This window comes from Solanum dulcamara, chromosome 11 (genome assembly GCF_947179165.1).
Source record: "Solanum dulcamara chromosome 11, daSolDulc1.2, whole genome shotgun sequence".
In the NCBI taxonomy this organism is placed as follows: domain Eukaryota; kingdom Viridiplantae; phylum Streptophyta; class Magnoliopsida; order Solanales; family Solanaceae; genus Solanum; species Solanum dulcamara.
In genome coordinates this window covers 59,098,461-59,115,497 of record NC_077247.1, presented here as the reverse complement: position 1 = coordinate 59,115,497, position 17,037 = coordinate 59,098,461, and the positions used below count along the sequence as shown (strand labels likewise).

The following is a 17,037-nucleotide window of genomic DNA, read 5'->3' as shown; positions in this document are numbered from 1 at the left end:
CTCTCCTCTCCTCTTGGGTGGATGGGGACTCACATAAATGGATTGATACTGGAAATCGAGGTAAAACAGATGAGCTTATAAGGAAGAAGATGAGTAGAAGAAGTCATTGCTCCTCCATTTTACCAAGGCAAGAAGTTCTTTGCCACAAGTGAGTCTTCAAGAAAAGCAGCAACAAATAAGAATATTAAGATTCTGCATGATGTGCCACTCATGCCAGGTAATATGTCCTTGTGCTTGTTTGTGTTAATAATGGATGATGACAGAAAATGTGTGCAACTAATTAATGTTCTTGTCCGTCGTGCAGAAACTAGAGTTGCAAGGAGACAATCATTCTGCAGAAGCTATCTGTTTGGAGCTTCCACAACAGTCATACCATCAATGTGATCAATCTTCCATCCCAAGTTGTTCTGATGGTGTATTCTCTCATGAAAGGTTATGTTATCGAATTTCTCGGGAATGTTAGGTCTCTTTCTAATATTATCTCAATCAAATATGTTATTAACTCACATGACCTGATGTTTCTCTCTTCAGGCCAAGTGTGAAAATGAAACTTGATAACATCTGGAATAACAAATTACAAGTTCAAGGGGAGTGCACAAGTACATGTGATGGGGAGTCAAAAGAAGGTAAACCATTCCTTCCATTTATTCCTGACCTGAATAAGAGCTGAATTTTTCCAGTGCATGTTTCAGTTAATTAGCTTCGTTTCTTTCTGGCACTTTTCAAGATTATCTTAGACTGCATCCTTGTAAATCATGAAAGCATTAGAGATTACAATGTCTCTTTCCAAATCTCCTAGGCCACATAGTCTCTTTCGAAATCCATTTTGCTTATGTTTTAATCTTGTAATAAAATTGCCATGCCTCCTGACATTTTCTAATCAATTTTTCAGAATTTGCAACAACAAAAACTCAAAGTTTCTTATATTCTGGGACAAAATGGAGGGACTTCCGTCCAGAGATTACACTTGAGTACCTTAGCTATATCTCCGATGTTTTCGGCACTTCTTCTCTATTTTGTTAAGACGATGAACTTTTACCTTTTCCGATGTGAGATGCAGAGCGGTACTGGAACAGAGAATCTTAAGAATCGGGATGCTATACACAATGTCACTTCTGGCGCCTTGCATTTTGTTGGTGATTCATTGGTTCCTGATACCACAGATTAAAACTGGCTGGAGAGTGCCAAAGTTCTCCAACAGGTTGATATGAAGTTTATTCTGATTGTGGCGAACACAACACTTGCTATAATTGATCAAGTCTATTCTGGCCTTTGCATAGTCCATTATGGCCATTCTTGGTTTCTCATGAATATCCTTATAATGCATTTACTTTAAACGATTGTTTCTCTTATGGATCGTTTGGCTGGACTCATTAGCAAATATAAATTTCAGCATAAACTTCCGCATAAATAGTATAACATTTGTTGGCCGAAAAAGTAATATCGGCATAACTATGTAGCACTCCGTTATCCGCATAAGAAAAAATAAGCTCGACATAACTAATGCAGCATTTGGTTGGTGGTATTTTACTGTTCATCATTAATATCCTTATGACTTGCTTTATGCGGGATATATTATGGAATAAAAACATATTTGTCAACAATGCATGGATATGAGTATTTACAGGCAAAAAATCCCTTTAATGTAGATAGTCCATGCATAGCATAACCCATTTATTATTCGCCGCATTAGTATCCATACATTATTATTTACCGCGTAACAGTTTCTGCATTATTATCACTGCATAAATGTTCCCTGTATGACTACTACTTTAGCCAAATAATGTCTTACTCTTATGTAGTGCAATTTTTTTGATATTACTGAAGAGAAGGAGAGTGATATAGGGTGATTTATCTTTTGTTCCATTGCTTTGTGACCGTCTAATGGAGTATATTCTTATGTAGAAACTGAGGCCTATGTCAAAAGAAATGTGCGTCCCTTTTTTCATAGTCAAGGATTATGATCTTTTGTTTGATTCTAGCATTTATCTTCGCTGAGCATTACACTCATTGCCATGTTCTACAGCGTGCTGCAGATGAGTGAATTCGTTTGGAAGAACTGCGCGAGAAGGTAATGATTGTCTAAAAACTCATTGATGTGTCACTTCAACGTGGAGTCTGTAACTTAGTGAAGGCTTGTGGGGAAGACTTGAAACTCTTTATAATAGGTAACATTGATTTTTGAGTCTTTGACTATACTATGCTGACCAAATTCAAAAGCAGGGTTGGATCTGCAACATTCATTCTCAAGCATCAAGATCATTTATCAGGTAAGTTACGGATCTTTGTTTAGAGTTTCATCACACAATCAGTCTATGGAACATGATAAAATTGACATTTACCAGAAATTCCATTGCACTAAATTTTTCAACATGCATTAAAGTTAAACCTAACTCTGAGCATGAAGTTGTATGTTTTGGTTTAAACCTAACTCTGAGCATGAAGTTATACGTTTTTGTTTAAGCTGGAACGTAAATCTGATTCACAAGCAGCCAACATCTGTCACACTTCTTGCGTTAAAATTCTCTAATATCTGTCGCTGTCACATTATACATTCAAAAAGTTAAGTATGTGTAAACCATTTGCAAATCAGTCTTAGAAGTGAAAGGTGTTGATGCAGGATTAGTTGCTCACCTACATTCTCAAACCTTTTACTACACTTTATAGCTTATTCTCTTCAGTCTTCAATATTCATATTCCTCCCTATGAAGGATATATTCATATGCCTGTCTAAATGTGGAAAACAAAGCCTGACAGGCACTTCTTCTCTGGCTAGTTATTCATTCTGAGGTATCAATAACAGTTTATATCAGTTCTGTACTCCATCTTGTTGAAAGCAAGAAGGATTTTTGAGGGTTGAAGCCTTTCAAGTGTCATTTCTGTGCGTTGTCTCTTAAGGTCCATTTTATGTTATAATTCCGTTGATTATAGCTAGTGAATTATGAATTGTAACTTCTAAGGGAAGAGCATTTTTGTTCTAATACCATCAGTAACAAAACAATGCTAGATGTTATCTATTTTACAATTATAATGCCTTGAAACTTGAATAGCTTCCAAATTAATTTGAAGCATCATTCATGTTTTAGGAAATACTCCATTAGCTAACAAGATTCTCTTGAACGTGTTTCATAAGAAAATGATTATTTTCGTGATAATACAGGTTCCGTGTATTTTGTGTGTTAATTTAACTTATGTGGATTTGTTAGAATTTATTCAACAGGTTAGTCCATCGACAACTAACTAGTGCTCATATTTTACTCCATTTAACTCTAATCTTTCTCATGGTTTCTTGCTTAATTTATTTGCAACCCACAGATTGCTGATACAGATGGATTATGAATAGAGTACCCTCGTCAGTGAACTGGTTGGTTCTAAATAACAAGCGTTGCAGGAGTATGTTAATATTTAATTCATGAATTTGGAGCTACTTGATGCTCTCTTGCCTCCACCCACCCCACGTAAGAAAAAGAGAGAGAACAGGGAATTGGAACCAAATGTGATTTAAGATATTTTTTTGTAGTAGTCTTTGTTTTCATTTGTGTTGGAACAATAACTCTCATATTGATAGTGCTAAATACCTACATAATATATTTAAATTATATATTACTCCCTCTATTCCATATTAATTAAATTTATAAAGTAATACACACATATTAAGAAAAGCAATAAAAGATAAAATTTGAATCATATTTTTCTTTATTATCCTTTATTTAAAATGTTAAATCATAAATATAAATAATTCCTTATTGGAGTATAGTTTTATAAGTAGCGTAGTTTAACTATTAGAAAATTACAAAACGTCATTAATACAAAGGGTAAATATGAAAAAAGATTCAAACATTTCTCTTGAATTTCGAACAATTCAACTATTTTGAATAATAAAAAAACTCTAAAATTTAATTAATATGAAATAGAGGGAGTACCTTGTTATTTTGATAATAAGTTTCTTATTTCAGTAGATTGTGTGATATTAATGACTTAAGCACTCAATGGGTTTGGATGACTTCATTTGTGGGTGTTAAGATCAAAAGTCTATAAGAAAACAATCTATGCTAAGGTCACTAAACAATCACTTAATAGAAAAGAGAGTGACCGAATAATGACAATTAGGAAGTGTGCTTTCGTGATTGAATGCTAGTTAAAATAGACGTCATACTAAAGTTGTAAAATTATTAACATTTAAGTTAAATAAAATAGTATTAAATATTTTAAAAGTTTAAAATGAGATTATGGTCGTTAGAAATAGATGTATAGATCAATTACGAATTCAAAATAGAGTTACTTGAGCTAAATTCTATATTTAACTTTAAAGAAATCAATTTTATATGAATAAAATATTAATTTATAATTTCATAACTTAGAATTAAAATTTTGAACCATAATTTGAATCTACCTATAAAAATTGCACCAATTAAATAAATTGAGTTATATACGATTATAACAAATTTCACATTATCAATGAAATAGACTACTCTTATTTTAAAAAATAAATAAGTACTTCAATAAAAACAAAAATTAAAAATTTTCTTTTCCGCGTGTATACACAATTTTTTTCCGCTTGTATTAACTAATTCGAAAACTATAAAAGAGACACCTATACGCTTATCATATTTCGTATTTTAGAACTCACAACCATCATATTTCGGAAGCCCCGCTTATCATATACGCATCTCAGATTGCTCCGATGAAAACCCTAAACCCTGCTTAAGTCTTCCGCTGATCTGTCTTGTTGGCTTTTTGAAGTTACATACATTGGGTATTCTTCCCTAAATCAATTTTCCCGGCGATCAAGTAATGTTACTGTTCTTCCCATCCATTAAATAACTCGTTGAAGTTACATGGTTATTCTTGGACCTCGTTGAAACCTAAATCAGATTATCTTGAAATTCGAGACCTTGATATTGTCAGATTTAACTTGGAATTCTTGCATGTATTCTTTTTAAGAAAAAAAATCAAGAAGTTGTAGTTATTCTTAAATGCATATTTTAAGGAAATCAAAGTTTTCAAGAATATATCAAGAATCTTCTAAAGAAAATTATGTTGTTATTCTCCCAATGTGTGTTAAGGATGTTCGAGAATTTGTTTTTACTTTTTTAGGGAGATGGGGGTCAATTCGGTGAGTATCACAAGGGTTGCTGAGGAGTTGGTTTTCAACAGCCTCGATGCTGGTTCCACCAAGGTGTACTAATTTACCCTTTCAATGTCTCAATACTCCGGTAATGAATGGAAAGTTGTGGAAACAATTTAACTTTTTTTTGGTAGTTCAATTATAAAAAGTTGTGATTTGTTGTATTTTGAATGAAGACACTCAATTGGACAGACTTTCGTAAATGCCCTAGTGGCCATTTTCCTTGATATGGTCTAGACTTTTTGATGTGGATTGTTTCTTAAAATTGAAAATTGTGCCATGTAAGAGAATGGGGAATTATTTGTTTTCTGATTATGTTAATGTTTTGAGGATTGATAGAGGTGTGCTGCTGAGAATATGGCAAGTCGTGCTTGTATGCAGATTTAATCGCCTAGACTAGTCGCACAAAAGGCAGTTACCGGTGAGGCTCTTCAATGAATTCTATGTTCCTTTGTTTGCTACTTCTGATGATGAGGTCATATCCTTTATATGAAAATTGATATACCTTTTCTCCTCTTAGTATGATGTTCCATTCGTATATCACAACTCTATTTCTTTTTCCCATGAGATTTTAGGACTATTCTTTTTATGTTTGTTATTCTTATAAGTAGTGTACTCCTAGTTTGAACTTTACCCACTTTCCACCAGGTATATGTTGCTATAGACAGTGGGACCTGCTATGTTAAGGTGGATGACAGTGGTAAGTATTAGTTTCTTTGACATTGATCTAATGCATTTTGATCTTTTGATTATTTATTCTAGTTGAAGTTGAGCTGGAACATACATATTGGTGCTTAGGTGCTTTTAGCCCATCTTATGGAGACAGTACATGTGCCCGTTTCTTTCTTCTTCTGTTATGCTTCCTTTTTGTTTGGCCATTTTAACTATGGTTTCGTATGCTTCCTTTACACCAGTGACATCAAATATGGCCATTCAGATGATATGCATGCTTTCCCCGCAAGCTTTGGCTTCAAAGGGGAGAGGCTCTGAGCTATATTTCTGACATTTCTTTGTTGGAAATTGTTACTAAAACTCACTGGAGGCCAAATGAATATCGTAAGGTTTTGAAGGTAAAGTTCTTTTGAGATTCAGCTGGTAGTATCCATTAGGATAGGTGTGAAATTACTTACTTGGTCTTTGTTCTTGCCATTGTTTACAGGATGGCAAGTGTTCGTACCTTGGAATTGATGATTGTAGACAAGATGTTGGTACAACAGGTCATTCTGTATAAGCCAGCCTACCCGACACATGAGTTGACTCTTGTTTGCTAATAAGAAAATTTGTTGGCATTTTTCTTTTTGCATTCATTGTTCGTGATGTATTTTACAACCAATCAGTTAGAAGGAAGCAAATGCATTCCTAGTACTTCTTGTTTTCTCACAATTCAAACAAATGAAAAATATTGATTTACATACTTTATTTCTAAATCTGAACTCTGTGGTCTCGCATTCTCTGAAAGAGTCTCTGCTAAGAATTCCCCCCAGTGTCTCCTTCAAAATTGTTAATATTGAAAGGCCCGTCTCTGTTATTCCAGCTAACTCAGGATATTTCCTTTCTGGCTTCTTAGATTTTGTTCATCTGCATGCAGTGAGGATGACCTGCTTTGCACACGTGCTCAATTTATTATTTTACTTCATCACCTGAAGTTGTACTTTCTTTTGAAGGATGTGGTATCTCACGAGATGGACTGGTGCTGATGGGAGAAAGATATGGTAATCGTTTTGCAAAATGCTGGACTGACATAATCTTTTTTTTTCTTGATGCCGCTGTACATAATTTATTTTTCCTGACAACTAGGATGTATTTATTTTGCCTGACCACTAGGATGTTCATAACTTGGAATGGTTGTTGTAGTTTATAGGATTGCATGCATTAGTCAACTAATAGCTGTTTGACCATTTGTGTTCGTTAGTATCTTTTTACAGATGTTCTTTTATTTATTATGTTGTGGTTTTACTTGTTATTAAGTAAACTGGTATGGATGTACACAATACAAAATATTGATGCTTACATTTGTTTTGCTTTTATTGTAAAATGTTCATGTACATCACATTCCTGGTGCTTCATTTGCTATAAGATACTTTCTTTCCCTCTACCGCATCCCAAAAATATATTTTTTGTTGATCACTACTGTTTGTTATTGTTTATTAGCTGAAGTTGAGTTGGAACATATATTTAGGTGCTTAGGTACTTATATCCCAGCTTATGCAGACAGTATATGTGTCTGTTTCTTTCATCTTCTGTTATGCTTCCTTTTCATCTGGTCATTTTAACTATGGTTTCGAATGCTTGCTTTACACCAGCTGCATCAAAATACTGCCATTCAGATGATATGCATGCTTTGCCACCAAGTTTTGGACTTAAAGGAGAGGCTCTGAGCTCTATTTCTGATCTTTCTTTGTTGGAAATTGTTACTAAAACTAACGGGAGGCCAAATGGATATTGTAAGGTTTTGAAGGTAAAGTTTTTTGAGTTTTAAATGTTAGTATCCATTAGGATAGGCATAAAACTACTAATTTGGTCTTTGTTCTTGCCATTGTTTACAGGGCAAGTGTTTGCACCTTGGAATTGATGATTGTAGGCAAGATGTTTTCAAAACAGGTGATTCTGTATAAGCCTACCTGATACAAGATTTGACTGTTGTTTGCTAATAATGAAATTTATTGGGATTTTTCTTTTTGCAGTCATTGTTCGTGATGTATTTTACAACCAACCAGTTCGAAGGAAGCAAATGCACTCCAAGTACTTCTAGTTTTCTCACAATTCAAACAAATATACTTCTAAAGTTGTACTCTGTCCTAATTGATTTGCTTTGCATATATAATCTGGAAGCCCTAAGAGGGTATTGCATTCTATGAAAGAGTCTCTGCTAAGAATCGCCCTTGTGCATCCCATTGTCTCATACAATTTTGTTGATATTGATAGGCCCGTCTTTGTTATTCCAGCTAACTTAAGGATATTTCCTGTATGGTTTCTTCAGAGTTTGTTCATTTTCATGGCTTTGCACACGTGCTACTTTGCCGCTATTGTCCAGTGGGTTAGGGATTCATCTGAGTTCCCTTAACAAATTGAATGCAACTGATGGTTCATTCAAACTCTCAGGTCTTGATGTTTACACGGTGAAGGGTATACAGGCCCAAATTGATGGATAGGAGATGTTATAAGTTATCTTTTCTACACTTTGTTTCCCTAATAACCACTGTTTATTTGCAGGTCCTTAATATTTCTATATCCACTTGTTTTCTCGCATTGACCGGACAAAGGTTTCAAATGGAACAAAGAAAACGGAAAACTATTCTTCGGTTAGCATTTACTATAGCGGATGTTTGTTTTTACGGTGTTTTTGTTTTCCTTGACCTTCCTAATTCAGATGTCAATTCAAGATTTGTTTCCAAAGGACCAATACATAAATTACTTAATAACATAGCGATTAGCAGCGAAGTCGATCTCAGATATATCCACTGTTTTGTTGAACCTAAACTGCCCAAAATCTTTATATGATTTGACTTTGGAGCCTTCAATGACCTCTGTGGAATTCAAGGTGAGATTTTTTGTAGGTATTTATTATTTAATTGTTTTGGGGTTGGGAAACAAGTGTGAGTCTTTGGATTTATTTTTGTAGAATTGAGTTTGTGTTAGGACTTCTTTGTGAGAATTTTGTTGGGGTTGTTTCCTGTAAAAAATATTCCAAAGCACGTAATCATTTTTTGAAACGTTAATGTGGTCGAAATAAATAGGTTAAAACTAGCTAAACGTCATTATTTATTACTAATTGTATTGGAATTCAAAGTAATAAAAAGGATCCCCTGACCAGCAAGGCCCTTGTGTCACAGCTATTCCGGGGGCCGGAGAGAAAACTAATCTTCCGGTTGTTATGGGAGAACAATGCAAAACCACGTTTCTAGCTTCTTTTGGTTGCAAAACCAAACAGGCCAATGTTAACAAGGACATTTCATACATATTTGTTTAACTGATTGGAGTGTTGTATTTCTTATCACAATGTGTTTGCTGCTTCTTAGACTGACAATTCTTCTAGTTTGAACTTAGTCTCCTGATTAACATGTAAAAAACTCGAGCATGAGTATGAAGCTGCTGCTTTGTTTGATGGGTGAGAATTTTTTACAATCAATCGTCGTATGAGAGCCGGTAGTCATCATCACTGTCATATTCTTTAACGGCTACACCTTTACCTTTGTTGTTACTTTTGCCAGTAGGTGTAGTAGAATCAGGTGTTGAACCATTCTTCACAGCAGGTGCTGAACTATCCTCCGTCGCCTTGTATAATAGTACTGGTCTCTTTTGGGGTTTAGTGGTTCTTTCATTAGTGATTTCATAGTAATAGGAGTTATTGACAAGCTGAACATCTAATTTGCCTTTTAGATCAGTGACCTTTAGCCAAATACATTCTGCATTTGAGTTTAGCTCATCATCGTTCACAGTTACCTTGTCAATACAGATGATGTCAAGATTTTACAAGTTGTGCTTAGCCACATATTCCTCCCATCCTTTTCCTCCAAGATATTATCCCTCCTTCTCATGAACGGCGGTGACCGGTGAGGCTCTTCAATGAATTCTTATGTTCCTTTGTTTGCTACTTCTGATGACGAGGGCATATGCTTTATATGAAAATTGATGCTATTTTTTCTCCTCTTAGTATGATGCTCCATTCTAGTATCATCATTTTTTTCTCCAAATGCATATTCTTATGACACAACTCTTATTTTTTTTTCCATGAGATTTACTTCCTTATATGTTTGTTATTCTTATAAGTTGTGTACTCCTAGTTTGAAATTTAATCCATTTTCCACTTTCCACCAGGTATCTGTTGTTGCTATAGGCATTGGGACCTGCTATGTTAAGGTGGATGACAATGGTAAGTATTAGTTTCTTTGACATTGATCTAATGCATTTTGATGTGCAGAAAGTTCTGCTCAATTTTATTATTTTACTTCATGACCTGAAGTTGTAGTTTCTTTTGAAGGATCTGGTGTCTCACGAGATGGACTGGTGCTGATGCGAAAAAGATATGGTAATCTGTTTTGCAAAATGTTGGATAGTGGGAGCACATGTAATCAGAGGACTGTGTTTGGTTTCTCTTAGTTTCGACTGCAGACCGTGGACTAGATCAAACTTGAGAACTGTTGCACTTTTTAGGAATACTGTATTTTCTTTCAACTGATTACATTGTCTGATTATGTAGACATTTTTCCATGAACTGTAAAGGAAGCTATTGACTTCAATGCCATGCTATTTGTTAGAAATGCTGCTCATCACCAGCTCAGAATTTCCACTTTGTTTGACTTATCACCACAAAGGAGGAGTAGGTGTGGTTCTTGTTTGTCTATTAGAACATGTCACTTGTTCTTTTTTTTTTCCATGTTTTAATATGCAATCAAATTGCCAGAAATGATGTGCAGAATTATATCCCTTTGTTGTGGCTCCATTTATACTGATTGTCTTAATCTGATAAAGTTATTTTGTTGTGTTTTTCAAGAATCTCTTATGGTGATTGGTTGGTTCTTAATGTTACTTGTAGGTGGCGCCCCGTCCTTCTCTTTATTGAGGATACTGTCGCGACTCTCAGTACTGAAAGGAACTCAACCGGTGAGAGCGATTGTACTCAACATTTTTATGAAACATCATTTAGGATTCATTGTATTTGATGTTATTTGTACATGTGGCTTTGTCCACTTCACATTCCTTCCCCTGTAGGCTGTAGCCACCCACCTGCCTCCCTAAAAGAGGGGGTGGGGGGACCGAAACAAATTATGGAAGGTTGGTAAGTGAAAGAGAGAGTTACTTATGCATCAGATGATGCAAAGCATTTCACTGTTATGCCATCGTGTAGTTTTATCACTTTCTTTTCACTTAAGCTACTATTTGGAAAACATTGATAAGAATATAGTTGTTGAAGTATCCTCCTCATCTATTACTATCCCATTCCTTGCTCCTGTTTTCAGATATACCTGTGAATTATGAGATCCGGAAAAAGAGGTACAGGGCCCAGAGTTGCTAAGCAACACTTGAACTTCCTTCCCCGCAGCCAAAGAAACTGACTGGAGCTGCACTGTCAGAGAGAGATACGATCTGCACAGAATATTCTGTGGGGAAGTGCTTCTGAAAAGCATGATCCTGAGTCCAGATTCCTCTGTCAGATCGAAATTTCAAGTCGGTCAATTGATTGTTCTCTTGCTCATTTCACAGTTGGTGTGAACTGGAAATCCAGAAACTCCGTGCACCCCCTTTCATCTAATTTTTTTACCTACAGAGGATGATTTCCTGGATAACAAATTCAGTGCTTCAGCTAGCTCCAGTTATAAAATAGACTGCCTGTTAGGTTCCGGATGGGAGGAGTCTTAAACAATTGTAGCTGGCAGATCAACAGAGGATGCCTCATTTAGGGAGTCTGTTGAACTTGATAGCAGTTCAAATGTGATGCATGAGAGAAGGAAACCATTTTTGCGGAGCTGTTCTTTGCATAGAAGTCCGATACATGATGGATCATCTTTTGATAGTGATGAAGATATTAAGTTTGAATAAAGTAAATACATTATCGCCTTGAAGATGATTATAGTGTTGAATTTGAAGTAGCTGATGATGTTAATCAGGTCTTAAATATAGGTCTCCTAAAGGCGAGGAAATATATTTTGAGAAGTTCTCCGGGTGCAAAACTCAGAGCAAGGCATTGCAGATGTCGAAATTTCTGTTAGAAGATTCAGAAAAGTCTTCATTAACCTAGGACATTCAAGATGAATACGATCATCTTATGGACTTGTTTAAACAGACTGCTGAAAATTATGGTTCTGGCCTATCATCTGTTAGTCCAGAACCGTGTCCTCTGCCACCAGATCCTTTGCTTGGGACCAGGTTTTCAAGATGTTAATCCTTACATTGCTGAAAGTGGGATTTAATCTTCTGTTAAACATGAAGTTGGTGTCACGTATAATTTTGGAATCATGGAACATAATCTCTCGGTTCCTGCCATAAATAATATGGGAAAAAGAGGACTGCTTGTTCCCAAATCCTGCAAAGTTTGATCTCGATTGTAGGCTTGTTCTAAAGACGATATAGGCAGTATAGGGGCACTTGATGCGTGGGACATTTATAGTTCAGGTCCTTCTGAATTCTATTATGACGGAGATGATTTGTCGCATTTACATTCTCATGGTGAAGAAAATCTTAATAATTATATGACACCACGAGCTATGCTCTCCTCTAGGGTGGATGGGAACTCGGGTAAATGGATTGATGCTGGAAATCGAGGTAAAACTGATGACCTTATAAGGAAGAAGAAGAGTAGAAGAAGTCATTCAGCTCCTCCATTTTACCAAGGCAATAAGATGTTATTTTCCACGGGCGAGTCTTCAAGAACGGCAGCAGGAAATAATATATTAGGACTCTTCATGATGTGCCACTCTTGCCAGGTAATTTGTCCTTTAGTGCTTGTTTGTATTAATAACCAATGATGACAGAAAATATGTGCAACTAATTAATGTTCTTTTCCATCATGCAGAAACTAGAGCTGTAAGGAGACTGCAGCATTCTTCAGAAGCTATCTGTTCAGAACTTCCACAGCAGTCATCCCATCAATGTGATCAGGCTTTCCACCCCAAGTTGTGGTGACGGTGTATTCTCTGATGAAAGGTCATGTTATCAACTTTCTTGGAAAGGTTAGGTTTCTTTCTGATATTATCTCAATCAAATATGTTAGTAACTCACACGACTTGATGTTTCTTCTCTCTTCAGGCCAAGTGTGAAAATGAAACTAGTTGACATCTGGAATAACAGTTTACAAGCTAAAAGGGAGTGCACAAGTACACGTGATGGGGAGTCAAAAAAAGGTAAACCATTCCTGCCATTTGTTCCTAACCTGAAAGTTGAATTGTTTTGGTTCATGTTTCAGTTAATTAGCTTCATTTCTTTCACCCACTTTTCAAGATTATCTTAGACTGCATTCTTTTTAATCATGAAAGCATTAGAGATTACCATGTCTCTTTCTAAGTTTCCAAGGCCACAGTCTCTTCCAAATTCCATCTTGTAATAGAATTGTTATGCCTGACATTTTTTATTCAAAATTTCAGAATTTTTTAAGATGATGACTTTTACCCCTTCCAGTATGAGATGCAGAGCAGAACTGGAACAAAGAATCTTAAGAATCAGGATACTATACTCAATGTCTCTGCAGCTTCTTGCATTTTGTTGGTGATTCATTGGTTCCTGAAATCATTGATAAAAACTGCCTGGAGGGTGCCAAAGTTCTCCAACAGGTTGATAAGAACTTTATTCCGATTGTGGTGGGCACAACACTTGCTATAATTGATCAGGACTATTTTGGCCTCTGCATAGTCCATTATGCCATTCTTGGTTTCTCATGAATTCCTTATAATGTATTTATTTTAGACAATTGTTTCTCATAGGGATAAGTTTGGTTGGACTCAGTAGCAAATATAAATCAGCATAAACTTCCGCATATATATAGTATAATATTTGTTGCCTGCGTAAGAAAAAATAATATCCACGTAACTATGTAGCACTCAGTTATCTGCATTATATAGTCAAGGATTATGATCTTTTGTTTTATTCTAGCATTTATCTTCATTGGACATTACGCTAATTGTAATGTTCTACAGCATGCTGCAGATGAGCGAATTTGTTTGGAAGAACTGCGTGAGAAGGTAATGATTGTCTAAAAACTCATTGACGTGTAATTTCAACTTGGAGTCTGGAACGACGACATACCCAGTGAAAATATTAATTGATGATATTTTTGTTCAATTTTGTATAAATAATAGCATTTTTTACATTTTTTCGAATATAAAAGGGTATTATTTTATATGACTGATTATAAGTGAAGGATTGTCAATGAATCGAGAGGAGAGTGTAACAATGAACATTCACGAATTTAAAAAGGAAATAAAAGATTGTGGCATGGTAATAGATTTCATAATTAACTATCAGGGGAGAAAGACCAATCTAGGAATAAATATAATACATCATTTTTTGGGTTAGATATAATACATAATGGTTTTGTGAAATTTATTTTAGAATATTGTAGGATGTTGATTAGGGGTGTCAATGATTTTCAAAAAATTGACTGAACTGGCGGATTTAAATCTTAACGAATCAATTTTTAGATTTTTTTTAAAAATAAAATAGATGATTTTTATATAAATTTGTAACCATATCTAATAATTTGATAGGTTTTTTATTTTGTAAAACTTAATCGAAAAAAATATTGAATTGTATAGAATAATATGTGTAAAATATATTTTATATGTTAAGTTTTAAATAATAGTACATTAAATTGTTTGCTTCAAACCCGAGATAATGAAAGTGACTACAAGCGACAATATAATTAACACTCAAAAGTCCTAACACTAAAATTTGTTATACTACTCCAATTGAAACTATATTAGTTTTAACATCTCAACTCTCAAGTAATAACTAGTAAACTACAAGGTATTTCAACGATCTTGGATACAAGCTAAATTATTAGATATTTTTCTTCTTTTATGATTTAAATTTCTCTTATTTTATACATAAATTAAGTAAACTCAGTTCTTGAGTTTCATGTTAATTGATTTTTTTCCGATCATGTAATGTAAATTATATTTTATTTCTTTGCTTAATATTATTTTACACTACCATAATATAGTGGGATAAATATCTTTTTGATTCATTACTTTTTAAACAATAAAAATATCTAGAGTTTAAAACAAACAAAAAAATGTCTAGAGAGTTTTTGTCAAAGTCATACCCAAGTATACATAATAGCGTGTTCTAACTTTCATTTTTTTTTCTAGAAAAATACCAAGAATTAATCGAATTGTATTCATACCGAAGAGAAATCGAGATAATGGGACGGTTTTGAAAAGTTTAGTTTTGATTATAAAAAATAAAACAACCGAAAAAATGAGATGATATAAATTTTATAGAATAATCTTCCGAAACGTATCATTGACAACCCTAATATTGACGGCATAAGCACTCAATAGGTTGGAATGGCCTCATTTTGCCTCATCAGCACTGGGAAAACTCTGAATAGACGTCTAGATCATTTATATTAGACAAACCTAATTTGTATGTGCTAAGTTCAAAAATCAATGGAGAAACAATCTAAATCATGCATAGGTTTCTAAAATCAATCCCTTAATGAAAAAGGAAGTAATTGAACAATTAGGAAGTGTTTGCTTCCATGATTGAACGTTGGTTAAAAAGGACGTCTTGCAAAAAATTATAAAATTATAAATATTTAAGTTAAATAAAGCAATATTAATATTTTGAAAGTTTTTAAAATGAGATTATGATCGTTAGAAGTAGATGAACAGTTCAACTGCAAATTATAAATTTAAAATACAATTACTTTGGGCTTAATTAGATATTTAAATGATATAAAAATTACACAAATTAAATAATTTAAGTTATATACGATGATAACAAATTTCACATTATCAATGAAATAGACTCTAATAAATAAATCTTATATATATATATAAGAGGATCCTCAATCCGGTGATATGACACAACCACAAATCACAAAATATATTTATCTATTTTTTTAAAAAAATCTTTTCATATAATGTTTAATGTTTTGCTGAAGAGTCACAATATGAAAAGAAATGAACCTATGTCTCATAAAAAGAAGCGCCCTTTCACACAAATCTTTTACTTCTCCAAAATCCTCACAGCAACAAAAATGCATCGTTTCAAATCAAACTCGGTCACTATTTGATTTCAAATCAAACCCAATCACTATTTCAAATCAAACCCAATCGTTTCAAATCAAACCCATGATAATGTTTTGCTTTCACTTTTTCTTCCCAATCACTGTTTTTTTCTCATACAGACAATAAAATGAACGTTGCACATTGACCACAGAGAAGAAATCAATAGAGCGAGAATTTACATTTTGTCTGAAATATCTGATAAGTGCTTGATTTCGTACATCTCATTATTAAACTGAATGTTTACTTTGATATTATAAATTTATTGGATCATCACAATGTAAATATCTTTCTCTGTCATACAAAGTCCTTTTAACGGAACTGAAATTCAGAATATGTAAATTGTCTTGAAACGTAAGTACTGTTTATGGGCTTTCTGGAATTTTTTCACTTTGTTCTTTTAAGTGCCACAGATGTGTTTCCAGAATAAGGGAATTAAGTAGTAGATTATCGGATGTTTGATGCGCCATAACAATAGTGAAGGAAAGGAGAATTTTGTATTCCTGACGTCGGACAAAATGAAACAACAGACGCATTGAGGCTTTTTTTAAAAATTAAGACAAATGGCAGTAGCAGCCACTAGATAGCATCTTTGTCGACCGCCGTTACTTTACGAAATGAAAAGATCCGGTAAGTCTTGTGTTTTTTATCCCTATTTCACATTGTTATAGGATTGATATAAAAATGGGAGATAATTCACCAGTTCATATATATATTAGACTTTTATTTCTAAGCCAACTCATTGAAACAGAGAATGAAAAATTTGAAGGCATATTTTATTTTATTTTGGCTTCCCCTCTGATGATAGCAGCCGGTAGAAAGCATCTTTGTCGACTGCTGTTACTTTACGAAATGAAGTGATAGGGGAAATCATACATACAGTAATGAAAAGATCTGGCAAGTCTTGTGGTTTTTATCCTTATTTCACATTGTTATAGGATTGATATAAAAATGGGAGATAATTCATCAGTTCATAGCTATATTAGACGTTTATTGTTAAGCCAACTCATATTGAAACAGAGAATGAGAATTTTGAAGCCATATTTTATTTTATTTTATTTTGACGTTTGATGCCCGCATTATAGAGCTCTGACAAAATTTGGATTGCGCGCTGCAGGTCCATTGGAGCGGCGCTTCCAATCTCCTTACCAGATTTGAATACGAGATTTTTGATAAAAGATGAAG

General features: G+C 34.1%; 1 protein-coding gene and 1 pseudogene across 1 annotated transcript; both read left to right on the top strand.

The window, feature by feature from the left end:
- Positions 1-140: 140 nt before the first annotated feature.
- On the top strand, positions 141-3,282 carry LOC129872366 (uncharacterized). The gene is made up of 7 exons (XM_055947353.1): positions 141-217; positions 305-432; positions 532-626; positions 893-971; positions 1,061-1,201; positions 2,027-2,071; positions 2,224-3,282. Exons 1-7 carry the CDS (start codon positions 197-199, stop codon positions 2,291-2,293), a joined length of 579 nt encoding a protein of 192 aa, XP_055803328.1. The 5' UTR covers positions 141-196; the 3' UTR covers positions 2,294-3,282.
- A 2,135-nt stretch (positions 3,283-5,417) lies between these two features.
- LOC129872755 (uncharacterized) lies at positions 5,418-13,503 on the top strand (annotated as a pseudogene).
- The last annotated feature ends 3,534 nt before the right edge of the window (positions 13,504-17,037 follow it).